The sequence below is a fragment of the Patella vulgata genome, chromosome 1, assembly GCF_932274485.2.
Source record: "Patella vulgata chromosome 1, xgPatVulg1.2, whole genome shotgun sequence".
Lineage (NCBI taxonomy): Eukaryota > Metazoa > Mollusca > Gastropoda > Patellidae > Patella > Patella vulgata.
In genome coordinates, this window is record NC_065879.2 from 28412458 (window position 1) to 28433546 (window position 21089).

Sequence of the window (21089 nt, forward strand, 5' to 3'; positions counted from 1 at the left end):
GTTATAGTTTATTACAAAATGTTACAAGAATTGTTGACGAGCGACCAAATGTGATGACAATATACCCCCTAGTGACATTTAGGCGTTTAAAAAGCAATAGAATGGATAGCACGTTTGAATGAGCGGTAACTATTCCAACACTTTAGAAAGAGATCTGACCTTTAGAGCAATTACAAACTGCGATGGTGGGGGCTCTGAATATAGATAGTTATTATTTCTAGCAAGTTTGGAAAACATATTTCAAAAACCTACTCGTAGAGTTATTACAAGTGGATGGTCGGGTAAGGACGACGACAATATACGACTGCATCAGCATAAATTTGGAGTTGGAGTTGAATCATGGTTTGTCATAACGATTAATAAAACAGATCGTTTTCCGGAATTGAGGAGCAAGGGGTGTTATTTAAATTTTCAATAGTAAAACGTTGATAAATTCAATAAACACTTGCCGCACCTTATCATTAGCAAAATGAAATAATCAAATAAACTATTACTTTTTTATTGATGATGATGATGATGATGATGATAAAAATGATGCTTGAACAAATCCGAGTAATCACAGCGACATGTCTGCCCAATTCAGTTGCTTCCACTGTGTGGTCACGGTGTCCCCTTTGCCTCACCGTTATGCAGATTTGGAAATATTTTTAGGGTAACGTGAATAATTACTATCCAAGCATTCCGCCAAGCAGTTTAATTCATCAAGTACGAACCTGTTGGGATATAAAATCATCGATGGAGAGGGGTTATCACATAGACATCTTAGGCCAGCAAAGGAGCCATGCTGTCAAAATATTAATACTGTTAAGCCTTTGTTACTGAGAGAGAGAGAGAGAGAGAGAGAGAGAGTTTAACGTCCACTCGACACAAACTAGGTCATTTCGGGACAAACATATGGTTTAATTTTATTTCAATAATTAGTTTGCGCGTAGGGGTCTTTAGCAGTGGGAGGAAACCGGAGGACACAAACTAGGTCATTTCGGGACTAACATATGGTTTAATTTTATTTCAATAATTAGTTTTCGCGTAGGGGTCTTTAGCAGTGGGAGGAAACCGGAGGACCCGGAGAAAACCCACGAGGTTGGACAGGCGACCCTACTCCTTGTCACGTACAACCGGGGATTCGAAACCACGCCAGTTGACTCAATGACAGGACTTATGATACAGCGCGCGCACGTGCTAACCATTCGGCCATCCACCCCCCCACCCCCCCACCCCCCCCACACCCATCGTTACTGAAGTATTGAACTGAATGGTGCTTTACCATGACACAGATAATGTGCTTTTATAAACTGGTAATAGAAAATAACAATAAACGTGTATTTCAGAATTATTTCGATGTTGCATTGTTAAGATATTAAAATTTACTTTGTCTGAAGAGAAATAACTGCTAAACTGTTGTCAAAGTTAAATATCTTTGTGCAAGTATAATCCATAATGTATGATATTATTGACATACAATAAAACAATTAAAGTGCAGCAGATGCCGGGGGCATGAAAAGACCGCCTTCTCGCTCTATTCGCTCAAGGTAATAATGGTAGTTACACAGAATGCTTGTGCCACTAAACGAATGGTATATAACTTAATGTATTGTTTATAGTTCTGTTTCGGTCCAACTGATAAGCTGTTCAGCTTCACGGGTATCTATGGTACTTTCAAATTGTCGTAAATTTGTACTTTCAATCAACTCTTGTTTAATGTCGGTGTCTCGTGCCACCCGTTCATCTGTAAATGATTGTGATGATATAGATTTCTTCACCACCAATCGTATTGCAAATCCCGTTAATGACGTCAAAAATAACATCACAGCTGGAGAAAAAAAGACAGTTATGCGATGTAAGCATACTAATCGTTATTTAACCATTTATTTACAGTCAATGACATTGGCCTGACTTCATCTATTATTTCGTTGATAAAATCTGGATTTTAGTCGATTTGACTGATTTACTAATTACCGTCAACCTACTCTCGTGATCTTGGGCTGGTACGATAATTTTTCTGCCAGATGTTTACAAGAGAGGAATGCGTTAGAAAGTATTAAAACGTGTGCTTTAAAGGGTTTGTATTATCCCCAGTTTGATTAGGTATGATTGTGACATAGTATTTTTTGGGTATTCGTTTTGCTGTCTTGATAAAAAAAAAAGCATTCGACATTTTCTGTATCGAGAGTTTCATTGGAGGAATGTTCTGAAGTCAACCAACCCCATTCCGCTAATTACCAAACATGCTCAAGAAAGCATGTCTTTAGTCCAAGATAAAGTGGAAAGATAGGTTGCCAGGCAACGAAACATACACCCACAGCAGCTAAGTCGATCGGACAGTCAACAATGGTTGTCGCATATTTTTTTTTCTTTTGTCGGTAATGGAACATTTACAATACACTAAAATCTGATTAAGAGTAACAACTCATTAAACATGCATTATGCAAGAGCTAAATCTGCCTATTGCAGGTCTTTCTTTAGGCCTGAAATGTTTTCTAAAGTATTAATTAGACATTAATTAACTGATCCAGGCCTTAATCAACTCTCGATGGCATCATATTCCTCCGATATTAAATAGATTAGAATGGTTCAGCGATACTTTGATTTAATCAAATATGGAGCACCGAGACTTAGCTTCGATCAACCAGTACGGTGGTTGAAATTATTGCACACGTCATCTGTCAAACCTTCAAAGGCTAATATCTTCGCTTGCAATAGAGTAATTTGAATGAAATTTTCAAATTATTCATTTTACATCATCTACTTTCGAACTATTATAGCAAGAATGGCTAGTTCTTTATCTAAATCTTGCATAATGTATCTTTAAGAAATTATCAGAAATCATTAGAACCTGTTTGGCTTCTATGCTAACGTTTAGTATACAAAACATTTAATATCATGGATTTAGCTGTTCAAGTTATCAAAAACAATTAAAAATCAATCTAATATCCTTGTTCATCTCAAGACATTAAATTTTGACCTGTAGAGTATCTACTAGGTTTTTCGAAGTAATCAAGGGCCATAACTCTGACAGTAATTATCAGAATTCCTTGAAAATCAATAGGATTCTTTGTTTCATAACCTTAAACACCCTGTATCAATTTAAAGTCAATTGTGGACGTTGGGCGGACTGGGGCGACGACAATATACCACCACATTGCAATGTGGGCGTATAAAAAAATCAACAAAACGGAAAGAAATGTTGAATCATTTAATTAGACCGTTCCAATCCTGTAATATACTGCATTAATTAGGTGGGTATTTTTTCAGGTGATAGAAATATACTTACCAGCACAAACAAATACATAATATTCATCATTAAATGACATTACCATTAATTCTGAAAAAAGAAGTGTATATATTTGAACCATGGATAAGGTTCACAAAAACGAAACAATGGTCTTAACTCAAGGAGTAATTAACGGAACATGGCTTCTTCTTTTTACTAATTTAAATATTGCATATAGATTTAATACAGATTGGATGATAACTTTAGTCGGTGGATCGTTCACAAGGTTCATAACCCTAGAAGCAATTGGCGGAAATTCACTATGTAAACAAATATATTTCAGAAGGATCGAATAATAAATGTAGTCTGTAGATTCATCACAAGAAATTGCAGACGGGGGCGACGACAATATACGACCACATTTCTATGTGGGCGTATAAAACGTAATTTGTATTATTTCGTTTCTCTTACCCAATAAAGGTGGTCCCGTAAGATAACCAATGCCACACAATAACATATTTATACCATAACCTGTCGATAATTTAGATAAACCAACAATTTCAACTAATATAGCATGTTGTAGAGTCCAGCAACCACCCGTATAAAGGCCAAATATAGTTGAATAAGCTATCCTGCTCCCTACAGATGCCAAGTTATTCAAAAATAATGTTGCAATTCCTACAATACCAAATGTGCTTCCCAGCAAAATTGTTGCATCCGTCGAATTGGTCAGAAATCCAAGTAAAATCCTAGAAATGAATCCCCCAACTCCCATAAAAGATAAACTAACCCCAATCTCCTTAGGCGAAGAACCTGATTGTTTGAAAAAGTGGGGAAGAAAAAGATAAACTGTGGACAAGGCAGCACCCAACGCAGTCGAACTAATCAAAAGGAGCATATATGGTAAAGATATTAATGAACCAAATTTAGATGAAACCTTCATTTTTTCAGCAGACGTTCTTTTGGCATCTTTACGAATTGTACAAAAATTTGATTTGATTTCAAATTGTGTTGGTCGCATCAATGCTCCACAGATTACAGAATGAAACCCAATAGCACCTAGTAGGAGAAATGTTTCTTGTAAAGTATAAGTGTCTATTAGATACTGGGTTAGATGGGGAAATACAAATAAGGATACACCAGAACCGCTGGTCACAATTCCCGTAGCCATTCCTGTTCTTTCTTTAAAGTAGTATCCTGCAACAACCATAGACCCAGTCAATGCCATAGCTTGTCCACATCCTGAAATATAAGTAAAACAATACAATTCCTTCAGTTAATTCACAAATTAGGACCACTTAGAGGGAAATGTCTCAACATGACTTTTAGATAGATCTACATTTCTACGCACAGAAAAAGTATGATAGTAATCGGGATCTAGTACTTGCAATGAACCCAAGCTTCTTTAAAGCATTATTGAGTAATTTAACAATGGTCTGAAAATAACCCCGGTTTGTCATTAAATAGTATGAACAAAACAATATTGTCGCCAATGATATAGAAAGAGAAAACATTCCCTGTCTCGTTCAGGATATTTACTTGTAGCAATGGTTTGGACTTGGGATTTCACAGACCTTGGCTACTGGGCAGAATACAGCACCCCTTCTCTACACTTGTCCAGTTAGTGATTTAAAAAAAAAGGTTTGTTATCCGTTACAGTACCCACTATGATCATTGACAGCAGGAGAAAATATTTACATATGTTACAAGCTATCACACCTTTTCTGAAATTAGACATGTATATCTATGTAAAAGTCAGTGATACTTGTCCCTCTGAATTGGTCAATGTTTTGACCCGGAACACATATCATTACAGTGTACATGTATATATCTATTGCCGACCGAGATTAACATATTCATACCTGCTATTAAACCAAATGTTAAGAATAAAAATTTAAAGTCTGTTACTAAACTGCTTAAACCAAAACCAACCAAACTCATCAGTCCACTTAGTACAACACAAGTTCGAACATTGAATAGATTGATAACAATACTACCAACAAATCCTGAAATAATTAAATATGATGGGATGTAAAACTAACTGATGCACAGATTATCTAACATACACTGGAAGCAAAAGGTAAACCTAATCTTGGTACCCTGAAATTTGAATATATGATATACAATAGAACACGATCTTAAAATATCAAATATAAGTAAACTAAACTTATCTTCAAATAACAAATTCACGGGAAGCATATTTGTCGGAACGCTAGTCTCCTAGTTTATTACAACATTTTGAAATAAATTTTATAAGTAAATCATATCTACTCCATAGTTTAAGATCGATTATAAACTATGGATAAATGTGAGAGGGAAAATTGCTCTGCAAATTGCTTTCAAAATTTAGGATATTTCATGGCGTGAAGCGTCGTGATCATTTGAGGACAAAACCCTATCAATTTTCACTGTTCCGAGACTTTTCGATCTGGAGTTATGTCCCTTTTCCCGAAAACCTTATGAAGACGATAGAGGCTACAGTTTTAGACGGACTCGTTTCAAATTTGGCATAAAGCATCGAGGTCATGGGAGTACGAACCCTATCGATATTCAACGTTGTGCAAACTTTCGTACCAGAGATATTCCCCCGTTTCCAAAATCATGGTGAACACGATAGAGGCTATAGTTTTAACAGATTTTTTTGGTAGGAAGCATTGTGGTCTATTGATATTCAGTGCACCCAGACATTCCGTTCCGAAGATATTCCCCCATTTGCCGAAAAACCCGTGGACACGATAGAGGCCGTAGTCTTTAACGTATGTTTTTATGTAAATTCAAATTATTTTACAGCATTATCACCCTTTTCCGAAAACACTGTAAAGGCGATAGAGGCTATATTTTTCAACGGATTTTTTTTTCAAATTTATGGGAAACATTGGAGTCATGAGGGGATGAACCTTTACGTTCACGGGTCACGTTGGACAGGCCAAAGGGTGGGAGTGACGACAATATACGCTCAAAACAAAATGACCACAAAGCATTACCACTCGCAACTTACGTTAACAATCGAAAATTACTATCTTACACTTTAAAACATACCCGATAAGGCAAACATGCTAGAAAATAGAGATCCCAGCCATGTTATTGTATTTTCATTTTCTTCCGGAAATCTCTTTAACATGGCTATATGAATGACCCCTACAGAGTAGGAAAGGGAACCATTCAAAAACACGTTCATAAATGCTGCAACTAACACAACCCATGCCCAGAGTTCAGTGGTGGCCATACTGAAATATTTAAATGATGAATATAATTAACTTAAATGTCAAAACTGTTTGATTTCGTATACAAACCGTGTGGAGTCTTCATCAATCCCTTAAATTGCATAAAACCAGTGACCCCGGAGATTATTACATTGATGTCTGTTGTTACTTACGCTGCTGATTAACCAACCGGTAACCCCATCATTAATTTGCCCCTGACATTCATGGCTTATTGCCCACGTGTCTTCTGCAATGGAAGTACAAAATATTAGCGCTCAGTTCTATACGATGTTTAAAGTACATTAAAGTGAAGTACCTTACGCACAGACTGAAACATAATAGATGCCCATTGTGTTTGGTACTATGAGGATGGAAAACTGTTTCTTTGAAAGGTGCTGATAATCAATTCTTGACCGTTCTATATATGAAAACAGGGAACCAAATGTATACATGACTAATGCTTTTCACTTGGATCCCGCCCTCACTGGTAAATATGCTTATTTACACATGCAGATATTAATAATAGTGCAAATATTGTACCGAATGCTAGCTGATTGTTGCATCTGCGTTACACAATGCTATCAATAGTTTAGTCATAATAACCAAATACCAATACACAATTTACTGGTTGAAATAAGGCACGGTCACATGACATTGTACTGTCTCCAATGTCGCACACCACAATCAGAAGGGGTCGAATTGAAAATAACATAATAAACTGTAAAACAAATTAGTGATACGTAATATCGAATGACCAGTACTGTAATTGCTAGTGGTGTAAAAGTAACAATGGCCCTGCTGGTCTTCCATAGTTAACGAGCCGTCTACGATTTTTAGATGCAAACAATACTGTGCTCAGTATAAAATAGCCACTGACTAAAAAGAATTCCGAATATGAATGGATACAGAGCTACAACATCTTTCTATCCATAGGGAATTCCGATTGTATTTAGAATTCAAAACGTTACGCTTTATTTCCATTACATGTTCTAACATATATTTTAATTGCCATGTTACGTAATGTAACGTACATATCTTTTAACATGTGACAGCTGGACTGTGGATCGGTCATTAATCCCCTTATAATGTATATTATTATGTGGATACGAACTAGCGTGCTAACCATATTACAACCGGGTTATATACAGTAAATTCCAGTATTGATTATGTACGTAGAAAATGGCGACTGGGCTTCCTCAATCGAAGAATTTTATGTAATCCGGCGGTATCTCAGTATATTGGACACGTGTTGAAGTGAAACAGTATTGCGGTATGAGAGAAATTGTCATCTTGTTTTTATATTTTTGTAAATAATTGAAGTAGGTAACCGATTCTTACCTGTACGCTTTGTCGACAGTTCTTAAACCACGAATTATTCCTCGAGACCAGCCTGCGTTAGTTCACTGGTAGCTTTAACAAAGCGTCTGGGTGATATAACATTATAATTATGGTGTAACTAATTTTTTACCGGTCGTATCAGTAGACTATTTTGAAATGTATATTTTGAGTTGAGCAAATAACGCCTGTCACTCCCCTGATCAAATAGATATATTACATTTTGAATTAATTTGATAATGCATGGCTGTTTACAATTGCATTTGGTATATACTAGTAGAATTAAGTCTTTGTCGTGCAAAGCTTGACCTGTTCGGGATGTTTAAAAAAGAAAACTTACTGTTATGTTTTTTTAATTTTCTCATGACATACGTAACCTCACATTTGGGTGTTGTGTAAATATGACATAGTCTATGGCCTATATTTTGTTTCCCTTGCTGAGTTCTATGCACAATTGGAATATCTTGTGATTAAACACTACAGTGAACAAGTGTGAGGGTAAGATTTAGCTGTATAAAATACATATCGTTTTTTTAATATAGATTGGCACTACTCCATATTTAAAATCTAATTCGGTTCCCTCAACCGCAGAAAAATATATTATCGATCTACAACGATAGTTGTTTCCATATAATCCGACAAACAATGAAACTGTATATATGTATACCGGACTGTGGGGATGTTTTGTATGCATTGTTTGATTCTTCAGGAGTAGGGTCGCCTGTCCAACTTCGTGGGTTTTCTACGGGTCCTCTGGTTTCCTCCCACTGCTAAAGACCCCCACGCGTAAGCGAATTATGGAAATAAAATAAAATTGAACCATATGTTAGTCCCGAAATGACCTGGTTTGTGTCGAGTGGACGTTAAACCCCATCTCTCTCTCTCTCTCTCTCTCTCTCTCTCTCTCTCTCTCTCTCTCTGTTTGATTCTTCCAATATTTCTTCACACCATAGACTGAAATAAGATTTGGTTTTCACGAGACTTGGGTGATGCTTATTTCGATTTGTTCAATTAATGTCACTCGATATGATCGATATCTTTTACTTCTTCCCTTACGTCGCTTTCAGTCAAATTTAGAGAATCTGCTGTGTCCAATAGTAACGCCATAAAGGGACAAATATAGCAAGGGGAAGATAACCTGTAGCCGCGGGAATTGTATTTAGTATTTGTTATTAGTATATAATTGATACTCTGTAAAACCAAAATTGACATATATATTTGCTGGGATTATGGACCTGTAGTTGATGAAACCAGTCGTGCTTAATTAAAAGTGACTTGGTAATCGAACATATCTCGCGTAGCAACACGGGATCGTGAAATGAAATAAGGCCACTTTTCCAAAATTATCTATTATTGGACCTAATATTGATGACAGCGACACATTTGTCATCTCAGTTATGTTATATTAAGACGTGACCTTGTGTCTGGGTCGGATGATGTCCATGAAACACGATTGTGAATAGTTTGAAGTTTACAGTATATCAACATTCAGGCTCTCTGTTATCCCGGTGACAATACCTTTTATTAAGAGATTCAATAATATCGGGAACAATCCGGTACATGCACCCCTCGTCCCTGCGTGCTTACAAGACATCGTCTGCTACTCATTTTTCTATGGTGCTCTAATTCAGCCACATCCGAATGTGGTTCATGTTTTGTATTCGAAATAGTTACCTGCTTAAAGCGATTTTCTTTTCAGTAACGTGTTCTTGAATACTGTATTTAACAGGTAGATGAAAAGTCATTCGTATTTAGAATTATTTTCCATACTTTATTGGGTCGCGATGTAACCGAATATGAACTATATGTTATCCGTTTTGTACTGTATAATGGTTATGTATTAGTGCTTACGGTTTCATTTAACGCGACACGATTGTTATTGTTTTACACAACGTTAAGAAAAATAGACTGGCCGTATCCTGGTCAATCAACATAATTGTCATTCTTTGTGGTCGTATAGGTGTATTCTTCGTGGACCGGTCCACTGCAATGCCCAGAATCAAGGCCTACGCAGCAAACACATTACATTGTCCTTGAAAATAAATTTTGACATATCCTATATAGTTTTCAACTTAAATGTCTTTACTAATACATACTCTGTAGACCACTTTTCTTTAATGGATGCAAGATGTAACGAAAATACTTTAGCTTCAGATTACCTAATATAATTTGACTTATTCAAATGAAAAAATAAATTTAAAAGACAAAATTCTGCAGTTATTATTATTATTTAAATCTATTATCTAATAAATCTTACTTAAAATAAAGAAGACTTATAATTTGTGTTAGACAGTATACTCAAAGTCCAGAACAAGATTGTGCCATAAAACTGATAATAGCAGAACCTGTAGCACCTAAGTTACATGATATAGATATATATTGATTGGCTTCTATAAATCCAAACTTAATCTGTTCATTAACACCACCAATCACTGTAATAAGTAAATCATCAGTATCAACAGTGATATCTCTTACACGTTTACTCGACATAGCTACAAACTTTCCTTCTTCTCCATAGATTAACACGTTTTTACCGCTGAAATTAAACATAAAAAAATCTAATTTTATATCAGACAAATAAAAGTACGTTTTTCAGACTGTAATTGTATAACTAGGTCACCCATACTATTATATTAGTTGACCTAACATGTAATCCACACAGTAGTGACACCAATTTTGAAAAGTTCTGGGATAATTATTATACTATTGCATAAAGAGCACATCTGAAACACTCATCGTTTTACTATAACCTTTGCAAATCTACCTTACGATTTCAGTCTATATCAGCATACCTTTTCAGATCATTTCAGATAACTTTTACAATTTCTAAAGATAATTGATATTGTTAATACTTTTTTTATTGCTTGTATATCATCATTATAACTAAAGTTATCTGACAAAACTACTCAAAAATATAAAATTCTGATTTAGAAAATATATGGAATTAATTCTTTTCTACATGGGATATATGTATAAAATAAAACCTGAAACTGAAGACCTCGCCAATATCTTGATTTGAATGTTTTAGTGTTTTTCTGCCTGATCTCTGTCGTCACATCCATGAATAAGAACAAACCACTAAGTTGCTTTTTTTAAACAGAGTCTTCGTTTTCTATCCAACTTCCAATTTTGTGAGGAATCAAAGGAGACAGAAATCGAAGACCTGCCAATATGTTTAAATCTTTTAATTTGTTATATTCCGGCGTAAATCTGGAACGATTATATAAAAACACTAACATAATCACAGTGGTACTTGATAATTATACACGTATACTACTTACCCCGGTGAAAAGACAGGACTTGTATAATACAAACATATCTCGGATCGTGAACAGGCAGTGGTAATCTTCAATGGCTGACTATCACTAAATGGTTGGTTGATGGGACTAGATGCTGTAGCTCTGGTAAATATATTACTTGGTTCAAACTAGAAATAAAACTGCTTACAACTAGAACATAGTATACATTTGTGTTAATATTGTATCCAGATATACAATGAAAAATTCGAAGACCTTTTTTTTCTATTAACGTTTAGAGAAGAAATATAACTAACTTATTTCTATGAGATCCACACTGCCCGAAAAGTATTTTCTCGTCTTTTTCTTGTCCACTGCATATGCCCGAAAATATGCCCGAAGCTCTCTTATGATAGGTATGCCCGAAAAAACGGTATTGCCCGAAAATAGGTATTGACCGAAAAACGGGCATCGGGCCGGAAAGCGGCAGAGGAAACTAGCAGTAAAACGCGTTTGCGACCGTCAAATATTCCAAAATTTTCTTGGCGGGTCATTCGCCTCTCAAAGAAAATCGGCGCTGCTGTCTTATAAATCCGAAATTTTTCGGGCATTTCTGGTTTTGCTTCCCTAGCTGTCACCGAGCCCTAATAAAACACTAATTTTACTTTTCTTGTAATTGAATATCACGAATTTGTACTGAGTTGACTATGGATTAACACATTTTGTCTGGAGCCACTCTACTTTGTGCGACATTTTTCAGGCATCGATTATTATTTGTGAATGCAGATGCAACAGTCTGATTGGATGGTTAGAATTCAGAGTGGGATTTCAGTTACAAAACCATTGGATACTTTTGCAGTTGCTTACACGGGCTAGAATAGCAGAAAACGCATTTACGGTGATTAAATTTTCAAATTTTTCTCCGGGAGGGTGAGGCCTCCATATACCGCGCGACGATTGATTGGTTGTTTGGAACTGGAATAACAGGAAAACGCGTTTGCGGCAGTTACATTTTCAAAATTTTCTCTCAACGGTCCCGTCTTGGTTGACTGTAAACGATTGATTGGAATTCGAGTCAGCCACCTTAATAAGGCTATAATATATATTCGACCACTTTGAAGTTGCTTTGTTCACCGGCTGAAATAGCAGGAAAACGCGTTTGCGACAGATAAATTTTCAAAATTTTCTCCTAACGGTCCCGTCTTCGAGGACTGTATATCCAATTGATTGGAATTCGAGTCAGCTTTGTTCACTGGCTGAAATATCGGGAAAACGCGTTTGCGGCAGTTAATTTTTCAAAATTTACTCCTAACGGTCCCGTCTTCGAGGACTGTAAACGATTGATTGGAATTCCGAGTCAGCCACCTTAATTAGGCTATATTAGACCACTTTGAAGTTGCTTTGTTCAACGGCTGCAATAGCAGGAAAACGTGTTTGCAGCCGTCAAATATTCCAAAATTGACTTTGGGGGGGGGGGGGTATACAAGGTCGCTGCTGTCAGTAAACCCGAAATTTTTTCGGGCATTTCGGGTTCTGCCCCCCTAACTGTCATCGAGCCCCTACGCCTATGCAGATATAAAGGGTTAAGTACCGAAGCTACGTTTAGTTGACAGTTTTCGTTGATTCTCGCGATCGACTACAAAATATGATGTGACAGAAATCTATACTAATATTTGTGACTGTCGTTTGTCTGTCTGTTTGTCTGTCTGTTCGGGGTTGGCGGCTACACTAGGTCTGCCCCGAGTCTGAAATTGGGGGTATAGGGGTAGCTCGGACCGGGGAGTAACATAGGTCAGGTGGCGTTAGTCTACCACTTCCGGTTTCGGGGTTATGACCCCCGAGCGAAGCCGGGCATTCTTCTAGTATATGATAATGGAGAAAGTGCGAGTAAAATTTACCATTCGTTCGGCATATAAATATTTCACTTCGGTAAATCAAATAGCAGAAATATAGTGTCAAGATTATGAAACAAACGTGTGGACTGTTGGTCGCGTTTTACAGCTGCATCGATATCCGATTAATTACGACGGTCAAGGAAGTTAATCACGACTTACAAAGTTAAATCCAGCAGTGGTAGGTGACAAACTGTAGTCAGCTTCCATAGCAGTCCCTAAAACCAACCCAAATACAAAGTCACCAATGTCGGTATAGGTCGTCCACACTTCACCTTGGGGTCCAACACTGCCCCCTAAGGCCATCTATAATAAAAAGAGTTTAACCAGGGGTTTTTTTTAAATAAAAAAGGTTCTGAATAAGTACTGAACACCATGTTTCGCTGAAGCAGAGTGTAGCAATTTCCATCGATTAAAATGGCCTAATACTTTTAATGCGACCACTCATTCAATTTTAAAGAAAGAAATATTTTGGATTAGAACTCTTAAAACTCTTGAATTTACTGGTATTAATAATACTCCTCAAACCATCTTCCCCATAAGTACTTTTTAGAATTTTTTAAACATTTGTCAGTACTTTCCCAATTTCCACGCGCTCTTGGTTCCAGCACTCTTCGTCATAATTCTCTGTGACGTCATTTCTGTTACCTTAGAGATCATTTTTAAATGTTTTTTATTTATTACCTTGAAGAAAGTTGGGGTTTAATAATATCTGACGACGAAAACAGTGTTAGTGTCGCTTTTGTTAATCTTCTTTATTTATCTAGCGAGGGAAATTTTCGTTTTCATATTCCTGTTCGACGCGGATTCTACACACCCTTTACCTTGTTTAAGGTCGATAGTTACCAAAACTTAACTTTTCTACTAGTACACTTAGTATTAGTAAATTGTTAATCTACGCCAACTTCCTTAGTAGGCTACAGAAAATGGGACATTACGAACTCGACCTTTCTGCATAAGCGAACGTCATAGATAGTGTGTTTCCTCGTTACGGGACAAATTAATATTTTCAGGAAATTAGATTTATGTAACTGACTAATTTACTCTATAAAAGCAGGTAAAGAAACTCGCCTGTTTAATTTCAGCATCAATAGCTTTAGCTGGTCTTGAAGCCTGTAGAATCATTCCATCAGATCTACAGCATCTGAAATAAAACATATCAAACTAACGATGTTGTCTAGTTATCGTTTTAACTAAATCCTGAAATATCCTCATTAAAGATGGGCTACCTTCATATTTGAATTCCAAACACCCTTGATACCTGAACACCTTCGTATGTGAATCCCGAATAACGAGGTAAAAAAACGAAAAACAAAAGCTTGTTATTCGCTGCTTGAATAACAATTAGGATGGTTAGCCTCATATTTGAATCCCGAATAACAGGTTGAATAACGAATAACAAGGCAGCGTGTTCCTCGTTATTTAGCAATAACGATGCTAGTCATCTCGTTATTCACCGTTTGAATATTTCTTCTTTAATATAACAATATATTTAACAATTTCTTATGATCCACATGTCGTTATGTCCGATGAGGCAATTCGCGATGTACAGTTTAAGTATCTTCCACACAGTTTTTATAACATATCAATATTCAACAGTTTATCATGATGCATTATATCCTTATATTAGTATACGTCGATATGCCATACCCAGTTTGTGTTTCTTCAATCCACTTATTATAACACAACAGTAAATTCGGGAAGAATTGGCAAGGAAGGAAACATAATTTAAAACGCAGCTTATTTCCCCTTTTAAAGTCTGAGTGTAAGCGTATTGATATGAGTTATTCTGGGTAAAATATATTACTCTATCCATGGTATTAATTCAATGGATATGATGTGCCAAAATAAATTTGAAACAACTTACTGCATAACTAGAGTGGCGTTTGTTTTGTTTATCATATCACCAGGACCAACTGGACCTGTACTGAGAGTAGCTACAGCAGCTTGAAGTTCGGCATGAGTTTCCTTTAGATCTGCGTGTATAAAATAATGAGAATCAACCTGTATATAGGTTTACATTCTGTTGAGAAAATTCGGATACAATTGCTAGCTGTGTCTGTAAAAAGACATAACATACTCTAGTCCCCTAATTCTAATTTCGGACACATTTACTGCTTCTTAACAATTACCATTCAATTACTTGGGTCAATGTACTTATTGTTTAAGCTGAAGTTCTCATGTTGAAATTCTGACTTAGGGTCTACTTTTTAGTTATAACCCTTCTTTCGCTGTTACTGAAATGTTAGATATATATATATATATATATATAAATCAATCATTTATGGATTCAACTATACGGAGTAACCTTTACCATTGGAAGTAATTCAATTACCTGGATAAGCTGGATTCCCCGGTTGATCAGCAGATGACCAGAAATTATCTTTAAAAGGGGCCACTCCAACAGCATCAGTGAAAATAGAACTAATACCTATCTTCCAATTATCAGCACCAGCACGATAGTCACCACTGGCTCTAGCCTAAAACAAACAGTAATTTACTAATGATAAATAAAACCTTTGTTTGAAATAATGAAATTGCAATTTAAGAATACCATAAAGAATGATTATTCTCTGTCTATATATTTTTTCAATTATTTAGAGACATAATAAAATTGCACATGCTTCTAAATTGAACATTATTTAAGCTTTCTGGCGCACCTCTGAACAATATGAATTGATGTAAATATTATATGCATCGTTGGGACAATGTATGTTATACAGAAATAACAATGGTACCTGTGTAACTACTGGTATCTCAAGACTCTGCAAGATATGTCTTGGGTTCGACATACAATACTGAATAGTGAGATCATTATTCCTGGCAGCCATACCCATCTGCATCAACCACGTTCTACCAAGATCTACCTGAGTTAGTAAGGCATTAACACCAGCAAATTCAACATCAAGCCAATCCTAGAAAGAAAATGTAATTTCGGTCATCCATCCATCTTGTATTTCAGGATACTAAAATAAGGGTATCCCTTTCCTCCACCCATGAAGTCTTTTATTTTCTGGAGACTGCCCAAAGGACAAATTTCCCGATTAATTTGAGACCGGGTTCACTATTATAATCATGAATGTACAGTTAAACAAATGCGTCTTTTTCTACGTACCTGTTCATATAGTATCAAACCCCATCTTTTAGCATTGTCAAACAGATAGTTCCAAAATGACTAAAATAAATGAAATAGAAAATACATAATTTTAGCAATTTAAAGTAGATGAACGATATTTTATTTTCAAACTGTTTTTCTACGATACAACTAAAAATATTTTACAATGTGATTGCATCTCTGAAATATCTGAAACATTCCATCCATATTTATTCAATAGGACTAACCTCATCTGTTGGTACAGCTTTTGCTTTTTCAACAATAAAGTCAAACTGCCCACCATTTTGTTTTGCATAAGTGTTATTTGGAGACCTGAAGTGATACAGTAAAATCGTCTCGCTCAGCACTTGAATGTTCTGTAAACCCCACCATTTATTACAATTGTCAACAATTCAAAAGTGTATCTGATTTAAGAGATATATTGTGTGGACCAGGAAATGGTCCACAAACTTTACTCATCTTGTTGTTTCTGCAGGTGGCGACGCTCTTCGAAAAAGCATTTTGTTCCGCTAACGCAAGTACGATCTTGTTCCTTGGACAACTCTGTATTGATTTTTCATATGACGTCATATAATTCCAAGATGCTGAGATGACGTCATGCTCGCATGTAATATCATTTGTCTTTACAACTTAGACCTCCAGCTTCCCATCCATATAACAAGTCATAGTTCTACTTACCACCATCGGTTATGACACCCTATCGGTAACCCCGTCATGTTATATAGATATCTGTAATATAACGATACAGGAATTATCATGCTAAACACATAAGCACTATCATAAATAATAAATTTGGTATCAATGCATTCTGTTTCTCAAAAATGTAACCCAAAATAATAGGAAGAGGATTAATGTCAACGAGAGGAATACAGGGCTCTGGACTAGTCTTTTCTTCTTTTTTTTTTTTGAAAACGTATCTCGTTACACGTTTGATATAGATTATCATAACGAAATGAAACTTAAGGTATTACATGTTATATATTATGTGGGAAAGATCTTACTGAAAACCATGCGGAAAGAGCTCGGGCATCGGTGTCCATGTTTGCACTCCACCATGCGGTCCTTTATAATAGAAATATGAATCAATCTGTAAATACCTATATATAAAGAAAAATATTTAAAAAAAAAACACTATATGAGACAATTGATAGAATCACTGAATGTATGGATTGGATTTATTTTTACTAGTGCTAAATGTTTAAAAATAAATCACTCACTTATAGGAGGAATGACTGAAAATATATCTAGGTATTTGGAGTATGACTAAATATTTGCACCAAATTATAATCATAATGACATAAATAACCGTCTGAGAGCCATTTTTAGTCACACCAACCTCCTTGCGATCACAACGTGGTGATACAATGAACATTCCTTACTATCCTACATAAAGTTTAAAGGCGCGTTCTCTCGATGTCAATTAGGTAATCTGTTGCGACTAAAGTATGATACTTGTTATGGCCCAGAAAATTTAGTAACTTACAATAATTTTAAAAAGAAAATAAATACATGTCAACCGCAAGTTTGGCAGATGGCCATTTGTCATTATCAAGTAAAAAAAATTGACGTCGCTGTTAATTATTCGATCAGATAAATTAAAACAAAATTGCAAAATATAGTGAATACCTGTAAGGCATATTTATATCTCTTCCATACTGTACACAGTCTAAAATAGTCTGTTCATAATCCTTATTTGTTTCAACGTTATAGTAGTAATAGGCACCTTCAAGAAAAGGGGGTAATACGTAAGTAACGTATTACCAGAACATATGTAATTAATTAATTAGTGCATGTATATGATATTTTAGCGACCGCGGTTATTGCGAAAATTGTTATCCCCTACCTCAGTATTTTATGTCAAAATTTACACAAAAGAACACGAGAAGCATTTCTATCACACATATATTACAAGGGCTCAGAATGCACAATGATTATCAAATTCCCTACATGATACAGAATAATGACAAATTAAGGGAGTTTGGGTTGTTTTACTATAATCAATATTCTATTCGTTTGAATGGGATTGGGGAAAGGGCGTGGTCTAATTAATCCTTATGTAAGTAGAAAAGAAATATATTGATGTACGTATACATTTATTAACATCAACATGTGCTACTATGTGTTAGTATAAAACTCTAACCTCCATCCGTCCAATATCCTATATAATTTAGTGTTAAATCACTTTGTCTGTAAGAACCATCTTTACCATAATATGTTGTCATCAGTCGACCCCAATCATCCATGGCCTAACACAGAAATAAAAGTAACAGTTTACCAATGGTAAATTTAAAACTCCTTTATCGTTCACAATTTTTAAAAGGCCAAATCTTCAACACAAGTGTCACTCGTAACAACAAAAAGGAAGAAATGTTTCTTAACGCCCGCTCATCACAAACCAGCTCTGTTATTTATGACCATATTTCTATGCTTTACTTCCGAAGATGATGTTTACAAATATCATACCCTGTTAATACCAGCCGATCTGTACATAAGGACAGTCTGAAGAACATAATTTGCCGGTACATAATCGACACCGCCCATGACACCATAGCTATACGACTCTCCATCAGAATAACTAGATGCAGCCATAAATTGGTTGAAGGGAGATATAACAAGGACATTTTCACCAGAATCAAACAAAACTAAAGGCCCACCGATTATTCCAGTGCTAAGTTTAACTTTATTATTCCACCTGAAAGATAAATAAAAAATATTTTTATTGGCGTAACATTAGTTTAAAAAAAAACGTTATATCTTCTGGAATAAGAAGGAGCTTGTAAAATCGTGTATGCTAACTCTCACCTCCCAAATGACTTGGCTGAATCTCCGGCCATGCTTCCAGCAAAGTGCATATATCCAAGCTGACCTTCATCTTGTGGCATTTGAAAGCTTGGAAATCCAGCAATGACAGAATCGGTATCCCCTGTAGAAGTTCCATTGGTTATATTAAGATATTGCTGAAATACAAAATAATGCCGCACGAGATTTAATGAAAATTCGGGTAATTCTAAAGGGACGAAAATATCAAATAACAAAATTACAAAGAAATATGTGATAGTGAACAAATATCTAAAAATGCAGGAAATTTTGAAAATTTTCTCACGACCGTGTTAATCCATTTGAAATCCATACCTGCTCAAATATAACAAAAGGTAAAGCTGGTGTTGTGTAGGTTTTAAAACATGTAGTCATATGGTTGTTTATAATAACAAACGGCCAACAAGTTTTCTGCCAATGCCCCAGATTATCATATCCGGTAAGTTGTACAGATTGGTTGATCTTCAAGGATTGGTCAGCTAAAGAATATTTCTTTCCTCCAACAAAGAAGAATGTAGGAGCGGAAGTTAACCACGTAACCTTGTTGAATAAAATGCTGTAGCTGCCATTTTTGTTGATTTGTAGTTGAAATTCAGCATCCGCTGTATCATCGAATTTCAGTTTTCCTGTAAAAAGCATATGATCGTTTTTACGAGAGCGTCGCATAATCTGCCAAAATTCGTATTGTTGCATATTTTTAGACCAGAACACTAAAATGGACATATGCAGTGATAAAAGTGATAAAATGATCAAAATGAACAAGTTGTTAAGAAATTCTGCTAATATTGGATTTATTTACAAAAAATCAAATGGATTTATTTGCAAAAAAAAAAACAAATGGATTTATTTGCCAAAAAAACCCAAATGGATTTATTTTAAAAAAAAACAATGGCACTTCCTCACCTTATTGCACTACAGCGTCCTCAAGTATATCAAATATTATCTTACCTTGTGAAAAATACAGTATAGTTAAACTAAACACAATTTTTACCAACGCTACTAGATAGTACACGTAACTCATGGTATAAAAAACCTTATTTATCAACATAAAACACTCACCTGCCGCAACGCTGCAGAAAATCAACGTGATGCACACACCGATTTTCATCTTGGTGGCTACAATAATGTACTCCTACCAATCTATGTCCGTAACAAGATTAATATTATATTGATATATATACATCGTTATCTATTGTTATCGACTGATTTTCATAACGTGAGGTTTAAATATATCAATATAGTATGATCTTCTAAAGAAAACAAATTAAATGTGAAATTTTGTTTTGACAAATTTTTATCTGTAATTTTATCGACTTCATGACCGTTAAGATGTTTTTGAATTTAAATGTGAAATATTGTCTATGCAAAATGTAAGAGGCGTTGTAATAACACCCCTAGGCGAACATAATCGGCTGTACTAAATACCGAAAAGAACAATATACCATTCTACTATAAAGTCCAAGAATAATAAATCAAAAATAATTGGAATTATACATGTTTTAAAATTAGTTCGAATATTCCGTTTCGCTAAATACTAATGCTCAAAATTCTGCAGCTATGTTAATAACTCAAGCCAAGCTGTATTCTCGTGTTACTCCCAAATTATTGTGTCCTATCATTTATCATCAGTGATTTCTGTATTAAATTGGGATACGTGCGGGGGACTGTTTTGCCTATGAAGCGTGTCCGTGATACGGATTGAAGTATATCCACTTCTCCAATGTATCTATCAAAATAATTAACTTGCTGAGGCAAGGATTCTTTCCAACCGGCGTGAATGTGACTTGACCCCCCCCCCCTTGATTACGTCATATGATGGGGGTGTCCTTTATGCGTAATACTCAATGCGTTTTCATTGGCCCGGGGGCGCGATGAATACAAGACACAACGCATCACGCAATACGTACACACGGAAACGCTAAAACATTCAATGATTTTTGTCCATAAGCTTCCCGCAATGCGCATGAGTGAAATGAAATGGGGTTTAACGTCCTACTGTTCTGCACCAATTTGAATAATGGAGATGGGCATACGCCATGCAGTGTGCTATGAGAGAAATTTAGCGCTGACAACAACGCTAGGGCCTACTTCTATTTCAAATTCCACCTGAACTACTAGACGCTGACTCTCCGTCATGTACCAATAAAACACGCTGGAAAATCCCGGGGAACTTTTTCGGCTAACACCGGGAACGAACCCCGAACTCAAAATTAGTGGACTAGCACTTTACACACTGAGCAATCACATTACACATGAAGTCCTAGTTTAAAACAAAGCAGG

General features: G+C 35.7%; 1 protein-coding gene and 2 long non-coding RNA genes across 5 annotated transcripts; all 3 read right to left on the minus strand.

Moving 5' to 3' along the window:
• Positions 1 to 1362: 1362 nt before the first annotated feature.
• Positions 1363 to 7816, minus strand: LOC126829778 (monocarboxylate transporter 9). Of its 3 annotated transcripts, XM_050559909.2 has the most exons (7): positions 7753 to 7813; positions 6588 to 6661; positions 6251 to 6438; positions 5074 to 5217; positions 4149 to 4453; positions 3272 to 3742; positions 1714 to 1810 (listed from the first exon to the last, which is right to left on the minus strand). In XM_050559909.2, the coding sequence occupies exons 3-6, from the start codon at positions 6435 to 6437 to the stop codon at positions 3731 to 3733; spliced, it is 648 nt and encodes a 215-aa protein (XP_050415866.1). In that variant the 5' UTR covers position 6438; positions 6588 to 6661; positions 7753 to 7813; the 3' UTR covers positions 1714 to 1810; positions 3272 to 3730. The 3 variants fall into 3 exon arrangements, with proteins under 3 accessions (XP_050415859.1, XP_055954284.1, XP_050415866.1); XM_050559902.2 differs by lacking the exons at positions 5074 to 5217; positions 6251 to 6438 and having other exon boundaries at positions 1363 to 1810; positions 3272 to 3322; positions 3683 to 4453; positions 7753 to 7816; XM_056098309.1 differs by lacking the exons at positions 6251 to 6438; positions 6588 to 6661; positions 7753 to 7813 and having other exon boundaries at positions 1363 to 1810; positions 3272 to 3322; positions 3683 to 4453; positions 5074 to 5270.
• Positions 7817 to 10045: 2229 nt separating this feature from the next.
• On the minus strand, positions 10046 to 13131 carry LOC126821728 (uncharacterized). The gene is made up of 3 exons (XR_007680472.1): positions 13040 to 13131; positions 11031 to 11176; positions 10046 to 10285 (listed from the first exon to the last, which is right to left on the minus strand). It is a non-coding gene; the product is annotated as an uncharacterized LOC126821728 (long non-coding RNA).
• A 3885-nt stretch (positions 13132 to 17016) lies between these two features.
• Positions 17017 to 18551, minus strand: LOC126823514 (uncharacterized). The gene is made up of 4 exons (XR_007681194.2): positions 18456 to 18551; positions 18133 to 18238; positions 17619 to 17715; positions 17017 to 17089 (listed from the first exon to the last, which is right to left on the minus strand). It is a non-coding gene; the product is annotated as an uncharacterized LOC126823514 (long non-coding RNA).
• Between the last annotated feature and the right edge of the window lie 2538 nt (positions 18552 to 21089).